At 44.1% G+C, this 21210-nt stretch overlaps 1 protein-coding gene across 2 annotated transcripts in view; it reads left to right on the top strand.

Annotated features, from left to right (window-relative positions):
- The window catches only part of BCAP31 (B cell receptor associated protein 31), a 310400-nt gene that overhangs the window by 31071 nt on the left and 258119 nt on the right, over nucleotides 1–21210 (top strand). For both annotated transcript variants that reach the window (XM_069645373.1, XM_069645374.1), the window contains exon 2: nucleotides 15861–15969. In XM_069645373.1, coding sequence (XP_069501474.1) covers nucleotides 15878–15969 — 92 coding nt within the window. In that variant the 5' untranslated portion in view covers nucleotides 15861–15877. The remainder of the gene's footprint in view (nucleotides 1–15860; nucleotides 15970–21210) is intronic.

Raw genomic sequence — 21210 nt, 5'->3', positions numbered from 1 at the left:
AGGTAGAGTTCCTAAATATCCTTCCTGGTAGGATGGGGTAAAGGTGTTATAGGGAAGGGGATACCGCATCTCGCCATCAGGCGTCCCACTCCCAAAGACGCCTCACCCAGGTGATCCTCCAGTACTGGTCCACCCCTAGGAGCTGGATCCAAAAGCGATGGCCATGTCCTGGCCACCTGGATGACAGATTCCCGGGGACTAGTGGGCAAGACACTTTCTGGTTTCTCACACAGCCGTTTTCCCGGTTGGCAGTGCAAAGATTACAGCCCTCGGTTCTTCGACTGCGAGTCGCACCCCTAATGCTTCAGCCTGCGGCTCGGCTTTCTGTGGCAGTTCTATCTGAGACAGTGCTTCCACGATTTCTTCCTTATCGTCTGTGCTGTTTTCTTTGTTTAATGTTCCTTAAAACCTGTAACATAATATTGATTTCTTAACTGTATGCATTTGTTAGTCATTGCATTGCTCATTGACCGTGGTTTTTGACTTCGGCAAAGCCAGGCTAACATTCTGCCAGTTTTGTCCCCCTGTTCGTGTAACCTCTGTATTTTGCATAGTCCCATTTGCCTCTCCTCTCCCAATTTGTCATACAAATTTGGCTAAGTGCCAACCGCTCACCCTCCACTTCCCGGTCCTTAACCCTCACCTTCTCTAAAGCCTTGATCAATGCTTCTGATCTTGATGGGTCCCACTCCTTCCACGTTGGCAATTACTTCACCCTTCATTACCACCATAAACATGTCCCATTCTCCACGCTACACTTAATCCTGAAGTATTCCTTGTTCTTGAACCCGTATGGTTCTTTTAATCGAGATAACGCATTGTACGATGGAGGGGACAGAGAATAACTCTTGCACCCAATAACAAGACCGACTCAGGAAGTTGGCAAAATGTCCCCGTTTTATTTTCAATTATTTAAAACTGGGAGTACAATGGACCTCAACGGATGTCGCACAGCATAATCTCAAAGCATTTAATAAAAAACAGCACTTGTAGCAAAAACTCGTCATACATGACTTCATACTATGTGGCAAGCTAAGAAAACCTACATGGGATTGTGGTTGGTTCAAGGGGAACATCTAAGTATACTTATTTTAAGGGATTGGATAGTGATTGGGTCTCTGTAGTCAGGTGGGCCCTCTCATAGTGCAAGTCATCTTGAACAGTAAGTACACAGCATATCATTGGCTCTTAAACTATAAGACAGTTTGTTTATTTTATTTATATCGCGCACCTGACCCGGAGGTAATTGGGCGCTAGAGGATAGTAATGGTTACATGGCATAGTATAGCATTCACGGAAAAAATTACAATGGAACATATATACATATTAAACATTGTACTTATTATACATAGGTCATAGCAGTAGTATAGGATGGATTACACATACTAGATGTGCAGATCATCTCGCAGTTAGTGGTATCAAGAGCTGTTCTTTTATGTTTTGTTGAGTATCCATGTGATAACATGGCTTCTGAATTCGTTGAAGGTTTGAATATTCTGAGGGAGAGAGTTCCAAAGCTGGGCAGCTAATACCAGGAAGCTAGAACCTCCGGCTTTTTTTAGATTGTATCTGGGCACCGCCAGACATGGTATGTTGGATGACCTGGTGATTCTGTTGGGTACCTTCCATGTGAACTTGTCTGTGAGATGAGGGGGGAGGGGGCCTTGGTAGTTAAGCGCTTTGTGAGTGAGGCAGATAGTTTTTAGGACGATTTTGTCATATATAGAGAGCCACCTGTAGTGCTTTCTAGTTTCAGATATGTGCTCTCTTTTGGGAATATTCAATGCTGCTCTAGCGCGTTGTTTTACATGATCTGGAGTTTATTTAAGATGCTTTTGTTCGCTCCTAGATAAAGGCTGTTGCAATAATCCAGTTTAGTTTGTATGAACGCTCTCGCCAGCGTAAGGCAGCTGGTTGGGGATAGTAAAGGTCTACAGGCTCTGATCAACTTGCCTGTTTAGGCTGTGGCCGATGAGGTCATGCTAATCTGCTTAGTTAGGTTGGACTGGGCATCGAGGTAGAAACCTAACGTTTTTGCATGTTTGGCAATGGGTGTACTGTGCCCATCAATGAGGATATTAGTGTAATGAGGACTTAGTTTGAGAAGGTTATTGGATGATCCGACTAGGAGTAATTCTGTCTTATCATTCAGGCAAAGGCCATGTGTGGCCATCCACGCCTGAATGATGATGTAGACTTCGTTAATCCGTGCAACATCTATATCCTAGGTTCCTGAGAGGGGTAGGAGTATCTGGGTGTCATCTGCATAATTTGTGTAGGTGACTCCCGACGGTCCAATTTGTCAAATAGTGGCTTTGTAAAAATGTTGTACAAAGTAGGCGAGACGCAAGATCCTTTGAGGGACTCTGCAGGTGATGGGGGTCAGCAGCTGCTGACTGTGAAAACGCGCGAATAGTTCTGTTAGCGAGGAAAGATTGGATCCAGGCAATTGCAGAACTGGAGAAATGGGCCGCTGAGGATAGGTGGTTACAAGTATGGAGTGATCCACCAGATCAAAAGCCACCGAGAGGTCAAGTAGAAGTAGGATGGCCATCTTTCCTTTGTCTTTTAATTCATCGATCTGGCTTTTGGGGTCGACGAGTGCGGTTTCTGTTCCATGCTGGGGTCTGAAGCCCGATTGACGGGTACCGAGTAATTTGTGAGCTGATAATCTTGTATTTGCAAGTAGGCTATCCTGTCCAAAATGTTCAATAGAAAGGGGACTGTCATAATTGGTCGGTAGTTAGTAGGTATAGCCGGGTCAAGGGTCTGTTTTTTTTGTTTTGTTTTAATAGTGGTAGAACCCAGGACTGTTTGAGGTTACTGGGGACGGAGTTGTTAGAGAAGGAGTTTACAAGTTTAGTAATGAATGGGGCAAGGTCTCTAGCTGCATCTTTTATAATCTGGGCTGGGCAGCTATTGCCCTTACAGTTAGATGGTTTAAGAGCTGCAATGATTTTGTGGACTTTAGGAATGGTGACTTTTTTTAATGTGAAACCTGTGTTAATGTGAGGGGTAGAGGTAGGTGCTGGTGTGATGATTGTTAATTGGGATCTTTTGTCAGCTATTTTGGTCTGCAGTCATTTAATTTTATTGAAAAGGGCATTTTGAACGCTCGTGCACCAGGCTTTATCCTTAGTGCATGTATCTGGCGGTGGGTTGGGGTTCTCTAGTTCTCTTAGAATGTTAAATAATTCTTTAGTACTGGAACCAGCTTGGGCTATTCTGTCATTTTAGCCTGGATTATCTTATTTTTGTAGGTGGCAGTGATAATGCGAAGGTTAGTTTTGTTTTCAGGTGTAGGGGATGATTTCCATCGTGATTCCCATTTTCTTTTTTCAGTACGGAGTGTTTTTAGCTCTGGAGTGAACCATGAGTTAAGATGGGCTTTGGGTTGGCTTTTTCGTAATTTAAGCGGGGCAATAGCATCAATGGCTTTAGTCATGATCTCATTATAGATGTTGATTAGAGTGTTGGGATCATTGGTGTCCGGTAGGGCATTGAGTAGGGGGGCTACCAAAGGAACTAGAGAATCTGCTGTAATGTTACTTTTATTCCTTGTGAGGCCGGCGGGAGCAATAATGGGCTTTTTCTTTTTCAAGTTGTTGATTTGCACTTCAAAAGTGATAAGGTGGTGGTCTGACCATACTGGTGGGGTCGGATCTAGTAGGGTGATGGTACTGTTGAGAACTGCAACCCAGTCAAGTATCCTTCCTTTTTTGTGGGTGGGTTTGGTGCTAATTTGAGTATATCCTTGCTCTAGTAGTGCAGAGGCTAGAGAGATGGCGTGAGGGTCGCTAGTGTCCTTGTAACCGAGTTTGAAATCTCCTAAAATTATATTTTGTGCCATGGGTTTCTTGGTGTCGGCTGCTAAGGCTGTGATATCTTCTTCAAAGGACCCAGGGGGTCCTGGGGGCCTGTAAATTATGTGTAGTGTGATGGTGCTGTTAGGTGAGGTTTGGAACTTAACTGAGAGGAGTTCGCATGATGCCAGCGACGTGGGGGTGGCTAGTCTTATATTAAGAGTGGCTTTAAAGATCATGGCTATTCCTCCTCCGCGAGCCGTGGGTCTGTCTACATGGAGAATAGAGTAATTATCTGGGACGGCTAGGGCAATAGAAGGGCCTGCTGCCTCATGCAGCCAGGTTTCTGTTCATACAAGGAAGTCCAAGGTTATTGTTCACAATAATGTCGGCAATCTCAGTTGCGTGTGCTACCAATGACCTTCAGTAATGCTCCCTTAGTGGGCTGTGTTTGAGCGTCCTTTGTTGGTCGACTGGGGCTAATGTCCCCTAGGTTGTTCAGTGGGGCTGTGCACCTTTTCTTTTTGTGCCTGCGATTGTCAGAGCATCCAGGGCGATCTGAGCGTATTAACTTATTGGTATATTCTACTAATGAGTGCCTGCTGGGCGGTAGTCTGCTGGTTAGTCTCTCGTTACGCTTAGAGATGTCAGGAGGGGCGGTGGTTGAGGCTATAGGCACATGGGGCAACTTATCATGTGTAGTGCACATAATGGAGGCTGGATGTAGTTTGGTTGTGATTAATGTGGGGAAAAGGGGTAGTGTGGGGAGGAAAGGTGTAGGGCAGGGGATAGGGTGATGACGGCGACATCTCAGTCTTCCTAACCCTTCATCAAACTTAATGTAATGACCTCCGGTGCAGGGGGTTGCAGATGGTATAATACAGAATGGGAACATGGTTAAAGTTAGCAGTGCCTGCATTCTATTATGGTAATGGGAAACTATAGCGTGAGCTTACTGATACAGGGTAATTTGCAAGGCACAAGTATACTGCAACCTAGATTCGGAATTTAGCAGATGGGCATAGTCAACATACAGTCATCTGTTACCATTGATAGCAGTTGGGCGCTAGGCACAAGTATCCCGCTGGGTTAGACTAGGCTAAAATGCATAGAGTAGGTGCAAAAATCGGCTGTGGCTTAATGAACATTAGTTTGGGCTGATTCAAGAGCATAAACGGGGCACACCTAGTTTCAAAATTAGCAGTGGGAGCCAGAATGGCGCTAATTCAAAAGCATAAACCGGGCACACCTGGATGCAGAGCAGCCCAAATACAAATCAAGACTAGGCTCGGCAGTCGGGCAAAATACAATGTGGGCAAAGGTGTACAATCGGGCAACGTACATCTACAAATTACAAGTCCGAGCTGAGGCACACTGGTAATGCTAGATGTCAATCAGGCAGGGAACAAGGCAATGCTAGACCTCAATATTCAGGCAATATATAATACAAGGCTAAAGGCATATTAATCAGGCAAAATGTGAGATGAGGCTGAGGCATGGTGGGCAGGTAAAAGGCAAAGCAAAGCTATGGAGCGAAAATCGTGCACATGGCAATTTGGCTGAGTAGTACATACATCTCATGTATGTACATGCAGAGAATTAGCAGTGTGTGCATAAATATATGGGTAAAGGTCAGCAGTTATTCAAAGGGATCGAGTGGTACAGATGGGTACCTAACATGGTAGACGTGAGGCTCAGTGTTACTAGCGCTTGACCCAGGAGGTAGGGATAAGTGCGAACAGTGTGGTTAGCTTACTCCACGTGGCAGACAATCAATAGAGAAGCATATAACAGGTGAAGGGTGGCGTGCAGCGCAAAGATGATTCGTGACAGTTGTTATAAGTAGTTTAGTCAATGTGGGCGGGTGCTCATATGATGCAACTTTAGAGTGTCGTGTCTCGAATCATAAGGGCAATGTGGCAATGTCTTTCGGACGATTTGTGCAAGCAATGTCTCACCATCAGAGCAGGGGTCCAGACAGGAGGTAGGGCTTAGGGACCCGGAGCAGCCGCAGCTCGGTCAGCTCAGTCAGGATCTGTGCCTTTTCCGAGAGCCTTCTCTTGAAGGCCGGCTCTCGCCTGCCGGAGATCCTATTGGCTATTTGGCAGGGTGAGGAGCCAATCAGGATAGGCAGTTGCTGCCTCAAGGATGAGGAGGTGGTGGCCCTGGCGTCGGCCATCTTGGAAGGCTCGAGGCCTCGTGACAGGCAATGGCATCTGGTGGTTGCGGGGGCTCAGCTCCTTAATTATGTAGGGTGCCTGGGACAGTCCTCGCAGTTTTACAGCGTTCTACAATACAATTGGTTGGCATGCTTGTACCCTTCTGCAACATTCGATTCTCTAGCAGCACGTAAGCTTGTACCCCAGGTGCTGGTGGGTGGACTTGACCCTACCGCCCCATCCAATTAGCCCATCGTCTCTCATCCCTCATGTCTTCTGCCATTCAGAGATTAGCTTTGAACTTGGTCTTGTAGTTGCTTTTCTTCTCTGGGAATATAAGCAAGTGTGCTTATCTAGGTTCAGGTCTACATGTTCACTTCTATTTCTATCCTGGGCTCACGTGACACATGAATCTACCTATTTTATAGCATTTAATTGTCTCAAATTAATAAACTTGCCACTCATGGTGTTTTCTCTTTGCAATTTAACAAGGGATGCCTCAGCAGCTCACATTCACTGTTCTTCAAGGACTGATAACCAGTTTTGGCTACCTTAGCCTTTGACACCAGACCAAACAACCTTACATTGGTCCGTCTTCAAGCTTCAGCTTATTGCTTTGCTACGATACACACAGCTTTCCTTTCTCCACGGGTTGAGCTTACTAAAGTTGTGACATCGAATGTCCAGACTAACTCTATAACTTTATTTTGTTGGCAGCGCCTGCAGCCTATTCCCTACTTATAGCCAGCCTTCACGATTACTTAATCTACTTGAGTTACAGCATCTGTACAGTTATAAAACGGCTTGTATTTTCTGCAGTGCTTCTTCACATATGCAATCTTCATTCTGCAAAAGTAGGTCTTCTCGAGTCTTTTCTTCGACATCAGATTCTTTAAGGTCTATGCCTTTTCTTCTTCGGTCATCCTTCTCAGTGCGTCACGCTCGATTCTTGGGACATCACCAGCCTCTCATTTTCGCATCTTCACGCTTCTTCAGGGTTCTCCCTCAGGAGACCATCAACACTTCGGGGAAACATCACATAGGGTTTTCTCAGTGGATACCTTGCCTCAAAGGCTTTTTGTGTAATAAGCATCATTACTGGCATTGCACATGTCGCAATTTCCAGTTTCTAACATAAAGGCAAAATAGGGGCAGGACTTCCTGCAAAGGCATTCAGCTGCTCATCAACACTCTTCACTCTGGTTGATTTCTCGACCACTCCTTAGTCAGTCACCACATCTTAATATCCTCTCTTGAAAAAGTGCTTCTTTGGAGTCCAGATTTTCACCATCCCTTCAGGGATCCTGCTGATTTTACATGTTCAACACTCCAGGTCATGTGGCTGCATCCTCCATTCGGATTACTGTAGAGCCATTGTCCCACATACTTTTTATGATTTCTTGGATGCAGGAACTTCGTTCCCTTAGGTGCTAAGATGCTGGCCTCTATATATTTTCAGATTTTTTAATCTGTCAACTCTTTGGGTCTGAATCCTGACTCGACGTGGACCATGATTTTCATTCCTACTGCCTTCTTTGCTGTCTTGCACTGTGCGATTATTATTCTGATCACACAGAATCCAAACATTATCATCACCAATACTGCTCCCAGGAGCTTGAATATATTCGCATTTTCTTGTAGAACCCAGGAGAAGATTGACACAAACCAGTTATCAGCTGCAATATCTTCTGTCCCATCTTCCATTTTGTTGTGCAGGTTCGTCAGCAACGTTCTGGTCTCTGTCAAGGTCCCATTCTCGTCGTCAGAAGGTATGAACGTGCAAAATGATGGCCCGATTCCATTGCTGTGATCATAACAAGTTCCCATCTGGTAAGCTGTAGCCATTTAGCATTGTCAATCGTCTGGATCCCAGGCATAAAGATGGTCATGAATATCGAGGCAGTCTTGCTGAACAGCCTGTGCTCATAAAGAATAGCATCAAAGGAGTCTATTGATTTAGCAGAGAAATAATTCTCCCTCCTTGTTAGATTTGAGGAATTCAAGTGATCTCCTCCTCAAATGGGCATCTGCTTTTGGAAATTCACCAATGTTAAGGCCACTCTTCGGAATCACTAATGCTGGAGCATGGACAAGCACTAAGGAACACGTTCCTCCCCAGTCCTTGGGCAGTTTCATGTAGGCTCTGGACCCACAAACCCAATATTGATCCATCAGGATGGTTGTCCCTGCTCCCATACTGGAGCCATCAACTATAGTCTTGCAACCTATCTTGTCTCCCACATGCCTTCTTCCTTTTCTTTGAAAGCACAGTGTCTTATTCACCAGTGGGATTACAAACATTGGGCCTGATTGAGCTTCTACCCATTTCAGCAGCTTGGCATGTTCGGCCCATGACTTCAAACACTTGTTTACATTTTGTACTTCCCACACATATTCCTGTTTCAATCAACCCTTCTTCCCATCCTTTCTTGGTTTTCACTTGTCCAAAGACTTGCATCTGAGTTCTTTCCCAACATCCAGGCGTCCAAGCTATCTCTGCTTTATCAGGACAGTCCATTTTCTTCATTTCTGTTAAATCCTGTCCTTCCCTTGGGTACGTGAGCATCTTGCTCTTCCCTGCAGTCTCTTTTCCCATCTGTGTAGTCTTGATATAATCATCCTGTAATGGAAATGACAGTTTAGATCTCCATCGTAGAGTGGCCCAATGTCCTTGGCACTGTCCTCGAGTCATGCATGCAGCAAGGTGGACAAGACATCTGGCATCCTACTCGGGCATTTCTCTGGAAATGAAAGTACGGGCAGTGCTCGTGGCATCAGGTACGAGAGCACAAACGTAGCAACCCTCTTTGGAAGTTTTCTTTCCCACCTTTTTCTTGTTTTGATACCACATGTTAATACCTAAGTGTTCTGTACTGTCTAAATATGTGTTAATCACGTTATCATCTTCCTATGCAATTCTCCTGTGTCTTTCCCTTACAATGTTAGAAGCCCATGGAAACAACTCTAAAGCAGCTCTACTCAGAAACACTGAGACCTTGACTCCTTGTTAATGGGTAAATCAACATCAGTTCTGGAGTGCAGAAAATTGTAGGAACTTCTGCCTCTTTTGGATCATAATAGAAAAGATGAATCGTAAGAAACAAAAGGACACAAAGCAAAACTGTGCATATGTGTATTGCAAACCTTAGTCCCCACCACTTGTGCCATTCTGGTATCTCTTGGGCTTGCTTATTTTCTGAAATCGTACCTTTTTCAAGATTCCTCATTTTCGTTATGCTCAATTAAGGAAGGAAAAACACTACTCGGGCAATTGAAGTATATTTGGTACTTGTAGTTGTATAGCTCCTCTATGAATGCTATATAAGCAGTCTCCTTATTACAGAGCCATTTTTAGGATCCTGTAAAAACGTGTGGATATCCACATCTCTCTTAACCAGGGCAGGATAAGCTCGAAGAATAAACAGAAAAATCGCAAGCATGATACGATGCACATTACTTTCGGGCAGAACCATAAACAATCAGACATGTATTCAGTAAGAAAAGATTTGGGGTACTGCTCCTAATTCGATTTATCGAAACCAAACTCAAAATCCAGTTCAAGCATACTTGCACTGCATCAACAACTTTTCTAAAGTTCATTTTCAAAGAACTCTATGGCTCAAGCAACGAATTTGCACGCCTGCTATAATATAAGGAGTGCCCAGGGAGAGCCACAGTCCAGATGCAAATCTGCATCTATCGGTCAATCATCAATCGAGTCTGCACACGCTGAAATTCTTCTTGTCTTGCTTCTGTACCAATGGCTGGGGGTGCTGCGGCCTCTACGGTGTAAAGCTTGATGTCATTCAGGTGGATCCAAGTTAGTCTGCCTTGAACTTTTTCTGCTGAGGGAGTAATGTCCTCCACAGCATAGGGGCCACTAAATGTAGGCTCATGCCACTTCTAGTGAAGTTTTCTGATCGGCACAGTGTCGCCAGCAAACCGGCTCAGTGCTGATGGTTCTGATGGTCCGGTTGCTGAATAATTTTCATGTGTTTTGAGACGGACCCACCCCCCACACACCCCACCCCCCTCTGTTGCTTGAGTTGATCTGAAATGACAGAGATATAGCGGGCATACATGTCAAATATTCAGTTAGTTCATTTCCCAACATTTTTGCTGTACTCTGAGCATCTATTACTCAATGGAGGAGTTAAAGGCATTCTCATTCGTCTTCCTGTCACCTAGCTCGTTAGGTGGCGGTCCGACCCGGGCTGATTCCTTGAGGCATATGAAGCTAAGGGTAGGCAATATAGCCATCCCTTTTTCAGCGTTCACTTAAGATTGTTAAAGGATGCCGTTGAGTCTCTCACATAATCCGTTCGCTTGCGGGTGATAAGCAGAAGAAAACCTGTGTTTAATGCCCGATAATAATCCTACTTGTTAACATACTTCATTAAATGTGGCCCATTATCGGATCTCGGCACTTCACACACTCCCCATCTTGGAAAGACTTCACGTACTAAATAAATATCTGCGCAAGTGGCATCAGGGTGTGCACTAGGACCTGCTTCAATCCACCTAGAGAAGGAGGGACACCTCCAATATCAGTCCATTACATACTTGCAACATATCAACATAATCAATATGTAAATGCTGAAAAGGACCATTTGGTCGAGGAATCACTCCTCTAATTGTTCGCAGTGTATGCCAGCGGTAAACGTTTCACACACAATGCAATTTACTTCATAAAATGCAACGTGTTCTAACAAGTTTGGCACACACCAGTCTTCTGCAATTATTGCAGCAAGAGACTCACTCGTTACAAGCATAGAGTAGTGCAGCTGTTTAAGTGCTGCCTTTTAACAATGCTATTGGCATCACCGGTTTTCCGGTATTGTCCTGTAGCCATAATGCTTCTGTGGGGGATAAAGAACACCCCCTTCACTTCCATAATTTCTGCTCTTCCTGTGGTGTACTGCCTTGAATCTCCATTAACTGGGCTCTTGGTAAATTATTAAATCCTTCATTCACTACCATAATCGTAACTATCTTCTCTTTGACATCTGGAGTATCAAAGCTTGACATATCTGAAGAATATGCAACCCTTTTGGATTCTGTGACTTAGTTCCCGCAAGAGTCATTTTGCTGAGTATGTGCTGCGCATTTAACTATCGCTATGGCTACTGGGAGTCGTAGTGCCTTAATAAGCCTGTCCAATAGGGATGCGTGCTGCACTGGAGTGCTGACCGCTCTTAGGGTACCCCCTTCTTTTCCAGCATGCTAGTCCTGCACGTACGGTTGACGTCACATAGGCGGAGTCACTGTACACTGTCACTTCCTGCCCATCATGTTTTTCGAGCGTGACAATAAGCGCTACCAATTCAGCCGCTTGAACTGAAAAGTGAGACGGTAGTCTTGCACTCACTACAACCTCAAATCCACCATTTGCTCTATGCCTCACTACAGCTGTGCCAGAATGCCTTTCTCCACTTTGATCATTTTTCGAAGAACATCAATAAAGAGAATTTCCCCTCCTGACAACGCGTACGTGTTAAACACCCATGCTCTCACATAATAACATTATCCCGAAAACTGTTGCATCTGTCTCACTGTGTGCGGTTTTGCAGTTTTCATGATCGCTTCAGCTCTTTCAGGTGTTACCCTCTTTCCCTCATGTGAGATCAACTGGCTTTTGTACAACACCTCTTTGTGGCACTAGTGTTACCTCTTTTGTCTACTTTGTATCCCTTGCTGCAAGAATAGTCCTGAACTGAGTCTTGTCTGCACTCATCTGTTGTGCTATAAATCAAAAAGTTATCTACGTACTGTATCACAGTGCTTTTCAAATCAATATTGCCTAGGTCCATCTGTAGGACTCTGTTGAAGATTGATTGGGGACTCGCAGTACCCTTGAGGCAAAAAAGTATGTTTCAGATAGATTTCACGGAATGTAAAGTCAAATCTTGTGAGACCTTGTGCAAAGGGATTGAAAAAAATGCATTCTTCAAGTCAATCTCCATAAAATGGCGTGCTTCTACTGGTATACTGCATAGTATCGTCGCTGGATTTGGAACTAAAGGAAACTCTGCCTCTACAATCTGGTTAATTGGTCTTCTATATTGTATGAATCTCCATGACCCGCCCTTTGATCTTTTTTTTCTTTTCCTTTTCTCAGAGTACACCACAGTATTATACGATGACTCTTGACGGTACCAAAATACCTTGTTCCATCAGTGCTGAAATAGTTTTAAAAAATGCCATCATCTGCCTTTTCGAGACATTGGGTATTGTCTCGCTCGAGGTAAAATCGCTCCTGGTTTCAGCTTTATTTTATCATCCAATTCCTAATCTTGGGTGCAGTGTACAATTGAAGTCTCTGCCCCAGATCTGTATAATTCCTCTGTAGCACCAGCCTAGTGTACGAGGATCTAAAGAAACGAGGCGTAATGGTTAGGGGGCTTAAATATTAATGAAGCATATTTCCAGACTATCCACATAGCCGTGCACCAGAACCATTCTTCTGTAGTCTGTTTGCACTTCTCTTAGCCTGACTGGCACTGAAGGGGCAACCCATATAAGCACTCCTCTGGCAAATGTTGAGTAGGTTGCCCATATCGGGCACCACCCCCATCTTTTCACAATGTTGTTCAGTTTAATGGCGGTGAGATGTACTTCCTGCATCAGAGCTATCCCTACCCGTTTCCTGCATAAGTATGTGGTCACCCGGTGGCACTTGATATGCCTCTTCATCCTCCTTACGTTCCAAGATGCTATCCTGAATAATTCTGCCATTATGACATGACCTTCCCATTACCTATCAGCGTTCCACTTGCTGTCATGGCCGGAGTAATGGTGCCTGGTGGGCGGATACTGACCCCTCCACACTGTGTCCACCTTCCTCTTCAAGATTTCACACCCCTCATGGCATGTACTCCTCTTCTTACGTCCCAGATACAAAAACCACCTGCTCTACTCCTCCACCCTTTCCCCCAATGCAAAGCAAGCAATACAGTAACGTAAATTCAAACAACCAAAGAATTCCCCCCCCCGCCCACCCTTCTCAAACGGTTCGCCCCAATAGTGTCCTGCTATTCAGGGCCATGTTATTCATCCCACTATTACCTAGTGGCACTTGACAGTTGGACACCTTTCATACGTTGTCTGATGTACAGAGTTAAATTAGGGGCGACCCTGCCTGCCTAGCGTTAGACAGCAAAAAACGAGAAAGAAAATTGTAAACATTCAACTAAGGCAGGCTAGTGCTCTCCACGCTAGCCCCCGACCTGTCACATATCGAGTCCCTTTTCCGAACAGTTACTTCCCTTGAAATTAAAGAATTTTGCTGTTATTGGTCTCGGTGGCACTACCGGATGTGGTCTTTTGGATAGGGACCGGTGTGCCCTTTCGACCGTGAATCTGAGTCCGTTTGCTGGGGCCTACCTCGAGAGAAGCACATTTTCCTAGTAGGTGATGGGTTTTCTGCCCTCTTTGCTCTCCGGCAGTCCCACAATTACTGTATTGCTTCTTCTGGCCCTTTCGTCCGTCCCATCATCAGTGTTATGACCTTCGACGTTAGGCTTTGAACCTTGGACTGCAGTCCTCTCATGACCGCTGTAATATCTTCGACCTTCATTTAGAGAGCATATGTCTTGTTTCAGCAGGCCTACATCTGTCTTCACCTCTTCCATCTTGGTCTCCATGGAGGTCCTCGGAGCTGCAGCCGCCTCCAGTATCTGTTTATCTGTGTCCGCTTGTTGCTTCATGGTTGCATCATTGGTCGCGTCTCCCATGGTGATGGGGTCTGCCCCTGTCTCCAAGTGCCTTCCTACGTGTGAAGGCCTCCATCTTGATTTGACTTGTACAGCCCACGCTACTATCTCTCAGTATAATATTTTGCACCCTGCCAGGGCCTTTATGTATTGCACAGCTATCTTGCTAGCCTGTGATGTCCCAGTTTCTTTTTGTATGATTCCCAATGATGGGTTGCAATTTGGCACCCCCTTAACATCCTGTACCTTAAAGAGGGATATTGTGCCTTGAGCTATCCACTGCTTTGACGTGATTAGGGCCGAGTATGAGCCCTTTTGCTGTGCCTGATAACTCTGCTGTTCTCGTCTGCCCCCAGGTCCTGCAGCCCTTTATCTTGCATGGCCCGTGCTGGTTTCCTGATGGCTGGTGTCCTTATCAGCCTGGGCGCCACCCTTATTTCTGCTGGTGGCACCTGCGGGCACTCGCTGCCCTTATCCAGCATCTATGCACTGGTATAGCGCATTTGTCTATGCTTTTTTCTCTGACGGCCTGTATAGTGCCTGTTTGTCAGAGGTACAGCTCCGCTCTGCATCCCTCGCCGGATTCTGAGCTCGGCTTCCCTTGCGTTCCTCCCTGTGCCTTCCCACCTTTACCGCTGCACTTGTCTGGTTCGTTGAGCCACCCTGATATGTTGAAGATCTGTTTGTGACCTCAGAATTCTGCCATACTGACTACCTTTTCGTTCTTACCAGTTTAATAAAAGTAGGGCATTGCTTTAGTTAAGAGTAACCACTGTTCTGAGACTGCAAAACAACTAAAAAAACTGTTACAGAAAAACAAGTAAAGGAGGGAAGAAAGATTTGACGGAAATGTGTGTGGGGAGAGCGGGGGAGTTCGAAAGTGGCTGGTTAGGAGGGAGTTGGTCAGGCTGTTGTTGGTTGGGTGGTGGTACAGATCAGGACAGTCTCGCACCATAACCACACGGATGGAAATAAGGATTTGATGAACTGCACCAAAAAAAGCTGTATTGGGTATTGCCTAGGAAGCAAAAGTTAACTCTGGGGAATGAAGTGTATTCGCATAGTGTGCCTCATATCGGGAGATGTCAACTATAATCTTTTGTTCCATTTGTATAGCCTATTAGACTTTACATGTCTTCTAGAATTTTCCTAATCCTCCATATGCTTCCAAACGGGTTCAGTGTCACATAGCTATGTTGTGGCACCTGTTGGCCTAGGCCCTAGGAAGTCAAAGGTAGTTCCTGATAATCGTTGGTGTCAAGCTAGCCAGGCTGCAAGTAGGGGCAAAGTAGCTTCCACCAATTTCGATCTCTGTCCAGTGGACCTAGGGGTATGTTGACCAACTAATCTCATGTCACTTAATGACCCATCTAGTCATTATTTTTTTATTTAAGCATCTGATTCCATAAGTCTGATAGTTGCATTCAAAACCAAGTATACACCTACCTTCAATGATGCATTTGTTAAAAGAAAGCGCAGGCCTAGTGTCCTGCTGATGTTGTACCATCTAGTGCCCTCTGAAGATGACCCTGCCAGTGAACGCAGCATGCAAGGTTTTTATATCTGCTAATCTGACCTTACTGAAAAGATGTACAGTGAGAAAGTTGCACTATTTTTCCACTGTGTCCTCCACTTTGAAGTAGTTGTAGAGGACTGGCAGGAATGTACAGTCCAAGAACAGAGCCAATTTAAGAGGCCTGCTTACTGTCAAGCATTCTTTGAGGTAAATTACACTGTTCACAATGACGCCTGGTGTGGAAATAGGGCGGGTGTTGTCTTCTCGAGGTGTCCCTTTCAGTGATGTCACTGTTTTACTCAGAGGGTGTGCCTGACCACTGTATCATCACCAGACAACGCATATGTTGAAAGTTCATGTTTAACTTGTTTGTGGAGTCTTCGAGTTGTGAGATATTAGTGTGTGCCTCTGGAACCTGAAAAGCCAGGCCATGCAAAATAATGTAAGGAACTGTTCCTGTATCCAAAACATAGAAGTCATGGTTTTAGTGAGACTTCTATGTGTTTACAAGCTTCTTATCTTGGACATTTGTGGGCATCTTTCTTGGCAATTGTTGGGTGGTTACTTCATACCAATGGGAGGATTTGCATAGCCTAACTTTAACCCTAGCTGTTTGTTTCCCTTATCCTTAGATTTGCATTACTGCTGTATAATTCTTTCATATTTTCAGATCCTGAAATTTGAACAATGAGTCTCCAGTGGACTGCGGTTGCAACCTTCCTGTATGCAGAAGTGTTTGCTGTCTTATTGCTGTGCATCCCTTTCATCTCTCCCAGAAGGTAGGCTCTTTGCTTCCCTTTCCCTCCCATAGTGCTGAAACAAAGCTTTGCTCATTGGTGGGTAACTTCCTCGTTTAACAATGTGACCTCTCCTACTTTTGAGGGAATAGGAAGATTTTGCAAGTGAGCCAGTAATGACTTGGCTGCTACTCAGTGTAAAATGGTCATTCATTTGGTTTAGTTGCATATCCTTGTTGGGTGCAGTGGTGTTATAATTTATTTTTTGTTCGGTTGGATGGTGGAATTTCCGGTGTCTCGGTAGAAAGGTATGAAGAGTACCAACCCGCCCATCGCCCCACAATCCCAGTGTACTCTGCTGAAAGCATCCTCCTGTTCTGGTTACTGCTATTTGCAGGTGTAAAAAAATACTCTAGAAAAAGCAATCCATCACCATTTACTGAAAGCTTATCTGACTGTTCACATAAGCCATTGATACTGAAGAAATGTATTTTAGGGTGGGAGAATGTGAAGCAACCAGTCACCGAAGGACTTGACTGTATATACCTTTATCCTCAAAGTTGAACAGGTTCTGATGCAATCCCTGCTACTCTGAAATCACACAGCCTACAACCTCTCCTAAAAACAAAGTACAAGTGGAGAATAATGGAGCTGCGCTAGCCTCTGAGATCTCCCCCTCCAAGTCATGGTGACCTACAAGGATGGGCATACCTAACCCCGGAGGGCAGTGCCTATTTACTGCCATGAATTTAGGAGCAGGATCCCTAGCATGTCCTGTTGTGCGTCCTCTGCACCCATGCCTTTTGATGCATTCCTCCCTTATGATGTTTAAACCGGTTTGAAGACAGTTAGTTTGTGTTCTCTTGCTACTATTAACTGCTATTTGTGAATTTGTTAACGCTCTGCCTGTCAAGAACGGAATCTTCTTTGACTTGTTTTAGCCTCTGAACTTTGTATATTTTAATTTTTTCAAAACATTTTTGTATTTCTGGCAAACGGTAGAAGAGGTGACTGACATTTAAAGCATACTCAGTTTTCTTTTTGCTTGAATTTCTTTTTTACACTTTTTTGTTTTATTCGAAAATAAATTGTTGATTTCAATTAGACATCTAGTGCGATACAGAATCAATTATGAATTTACATGACAACAGAATTACTGGTGATGCAAAGAAAAATTAAAACTAGTAAAAATGTTACATTATTAACCAATTCTGTGAAAGATCATTAAATAAGCTAGGAATTAAGATCATTTTAACAACCACTTTGTTTTAATAAAACAGAAGTTAAAATCATGACCCTAACAGATTCAGCCGCTCGATGTTAGGACAGATGTGATGAGTACGGGCTGGTCAAAATCCAGCTTCATGACCCATCATTGCAATATACGGTAAGGGTGTGGGGGGGTGGATAGATCAACATAGAATTGGTGCAAACAAACATAATAAAACAACCTATGAACTAAAATCATAACATTGATCATATATACCAGGTTCAATAGTCCATTATTACGAGTCACGTCACAGTAGTGTGGTACTACTTGAAACTACATAAGATTAGAATTCAATGGGATAGCTTTATAACTAGCGTCATGCAACCGTGACTTGAAGCAACGGTAAAAATCAGAATAACAGTTGCATACAGGATTTAGCTACAAGTTCATGCTTTCCTTTCATTTGAGCAGCTTGTGGGTCATTTCTTTTGGTGCAGGCTGACTTGTATGCGTGAGGGATATTTTTTTATTTTATTTAATTTTACGGGCCCAGACCCTTAGGTATCACGACGAGGTTACAGACAGCTTATCAAATTTCTTATACAGTGTTACAGTGAAAACACATAGCAGAACAGTGCAGAAAACAGCTCATAAAAAGCAATAAATGGGTGTTGGTTGGATAGGGGGTTTTATGTTTAGGAGTGGGAGAATTGGAGGGCCTAGTCCATCAATATTTGTTGAAAAGCCAGGTTTTCAACGATTTTTTTGAAGCTAGTAAGAGAATAAGAGTTTCATTTTTGATTCTAAGTGGAAGAGAGTTCACAATGTTGGGGCCAGGACTCTGAAACTGGTACCTCCTGCTTTGGTGCTTTTGTGACGTGGGATTTCTAGTAGTACCTTATTGTTTGCTGAGTATTCTGTTGGTGTTTTTTTCTTTATGGCATTAAGGTAACTGGGGGCTTTGTAAGTAAGACATTTGAAGACAACACAAAGATTTGAAAATGATTCTGGCTTTAATGGGCAACCAGTGATTTTGTCGCCTTATGTTGATGTGGTCTGATTTCTTTATGCCTAAGGCCGCTCTAAGCGCTTTATTTTGCAGCTGTTGTAATTTACCTGTATTGGTGTTAGAGGTTCCTAGAGGTTCCTAGCAGGAGGATGTTGCAGTAGTCGAGCTTGGTAAGTATCAATGCTCTGGCTAGTGTTATACAATTGGTGGGTGTAAGGTATTGGCAACTAATGGCAATGAGTTTGGTTGTGTAGGCTGTAGAGGAGGAGATGGCTGATCATGTGTTTACACATGGTGAGATTGGCGTCAAGATGGACGCCAAGCTTTTTATCATGCTTGAGTACTGGTATTGAGGTGCCGTTGATATTGATGCGAGTGTAGGCAGCCTATTTTAGCTTGGGATCCTAAAACGAGAACCGGTTTTCTCCTCATTAAGACCGAGACTGTTCAAGGCCATCCAATTTTGGATGATGGCGTAGATTTTGTTAATGGCCTGGGTGTCTTGGGCATAGTCTCCGGTAATGGGGATGAGGATCTGGGTGTCATCTGCGAAGTTTGTGTAGATGACACCCATATTGTCTACAGCTGAGGAGAATGGAAGTTTTTTATTTTTTTGTTTGTATTTAATCAATTTTGATTTTTACAAAGACTTTTTCTGGTTTTAGAAGAGAAAGAAGTGTCATTTTCTGTACATTTGTAGGTTTCTCAGACGGGTGCTCTATAGAAGAAAGGTCTCTTTTATGTCACTTGCATAGTCTTCTCCATAGCGATGGTTATAAGTTTGGTAGCCGCTATTAGCCAGCGCGTTTGGGCTCCTGTGATGAGGCGGTTCCACCAGATTTTTTCGTCAATGATGTAGGATGCTTTATACACAGGACTGAGGAAGGCCTCTCTTTCAAGGTCAATGGCCGGACAGACCATTAAAAGGTGTTTGATAGATTCTGTGGCTTGGAGGTCTCTACAGAGTCTACAGGTATTTTCTTTAGATACGGATCGAATTGCTAGGGCTTCCTGCGTCGGTAAAAGGTTTAGACAGGCTTTCAGCAAAGTTCTCATGAGGGATTTACTTGGATATTTGGTGCAGTACTCCATCGGTTGCTTCAATTTGTTGAAGACTGGCGGCAGATGGGTTAGTAATTTGTTCGAGACTGCACTGTCATTGGTTTTTATCTAATCAAGCCACTCCATTTTGGTTTTTATTCTCATTGGATTCTGGAATAGTTCTTTTTCTGAGCAAGCTATTTCTTGCAATATGCGCCTTGTTTGTCTGCCCTGTTGTTAAGGAAACTGTTACTCCCTTTAGATATTTCCTCGGAAATCATCCTGTATATTTCCAGGCTATCTTGGCTCCGAATTTTCCTGTAAAGTTGGATCGTACTCTGAGCGACAACTGCCTCCATAGAGAGCAGCCCGAGTTCACGCCTTATGGGAGCCACAGCTGTTGATTTCGGTAGGCCTAGTGTTGCTCTCCAGTTGAAGCCTTCTAGTTTGGACCATAGGGTCAGTGGGATTGCGGGGTTAGCGTCTATACCATATGTCAATGCTGGAATTACTTTCGATTTATAGAATTGGATTGCCGGGAGGAGACTGTATTTACCATATTTTCTGTCGACAGCGCGGAGTTGGGCCGTTAGGTTTTTTGTTTTTGACCGTAAAGTTTTCTGCATACTTAAAGATCTTTTCGAACTGTCGATGTCAACTCCAAGATATTTGAATGTGGAGACGATTTCGATTTTCGAGTGGTCAAGGAACAACTTCAATGGCTCCTTTTTTTTCCGTCCCTGCTTCTGTAGAATCAATATCTTCGTTTTTGAGTTGTTGATCTCCAGATTTTCTCCTTGGTGTATAGGGCCAGGTTGTCTAGTTGTCTAGTTGGCGTTGAAGGCCCACTTGGGTATGGTCTAAAATGATGAGGTCGTCTGCATATAGAAGTCTGGTGACCATTGTGTTTCCGATTTTCGGAGGGAAGCATCTGATCAGTTCTTGTGAGGTTTGAAAATCGCCAAGGAAGGAGATGAAGAGTGCTGGGGCCAGAGGGCAGCCCTGTTTGACTCCTCGATTAGACGGTATGGATTTGGACAGTAGCCCTTGGTGGTTTAGCCTGACTGATACAGTAGTGCCGGTATGCAGGGTGATAATTGGATCGAGGATCTGGCTAGGATAGTTCCAGTTCTTCAATTTGGCCCACAGTTTCGGTCTGTCCACTTTATCGAAGGCCTGGGATAGATCCACGAAAGCGAGGAAGATTCGGGGAGCACCAAGCAGAACTTTTTCTTTTAGGATGTTTAAGATCATTATATTGGCAGCAGTACTGCCGTTTTTCTGGAAACTCGTTTGAAGTGGGTCTCTGGCAGGAGAAGATCTTGCCCAATTCTCGAAGTGAGTTAGAAGAGAGGTAGCAAAGACTTTGCCGATGATATCCAATAGGACGATAGTTGGAAGGGTCTTCTTGAATGCCTATTTTGAAGATCGGGACGACAATAGCTTGGTTCCAGGAACTAGGGATTATCTTTCGTTCTTTGCAGTGTTTGAAAATCAAGCTCAAGACCGCTGACCAGGCCTCCGGATGTTTTTAGGTCGGTATTTGCTAGACCATCTGGTCCAGGGGCACGTGATAGTTTCAATTTTGAGATGATTGCCCTTATATCTTCTGTGTCGGAGAGGTCGACCCAGTTTGATTTGGTAGGAGATAATGTCTTCTCCATGGCAGAAGTAGGGCAATCAAACACTTTTGAAAAATGGGTGATCCATCGTTTTTCGGAGACCGCATTTATCATCTGCGAATTTGGCTGAGCTTTGATGTTGATTAATTTCCAAAATTCTCGTTTTTTTTTGCTGGCTATGGCCTTAATCATGTTTTCAGCATCTGCTTGATAGAGTGCTGATCTGGTGTTTCTTAGCCATTGTTTGTAGGATCTCAGCTCGAGAAGATAGGATTCCCATAGCGTTGAAGAGCTCGCGGTCGTTGCCTCTTTTTTTTAGTTTTCTTAGGTGACGGCGCCTGATCACAAGGCTTAGATTGTAGGTGTGGGTATGGTTTCTAGTTCGGTTTACGAGCCCTTTT

This window comes from Ambystoma mexicanum, chromosome 2p (assembly GCF_040938575.1).
Source record: "Ambystoma mexicanum isolate Mex_15411 chromosome 2p, UKY_AmexF1_1, whole genome shotgun sequence".
NCBI classification, from domain to species: Eukaryota; Metazoa; Chordata; class Amphibia; order Caudata; family Ambystomatidae; genus Ambystoma; species Ambystoma mexicanum.
Note: the sequence above shows the minus strand (reverse complement) of the source record. Positions and strands in the feature narration are given on the sequence as shown.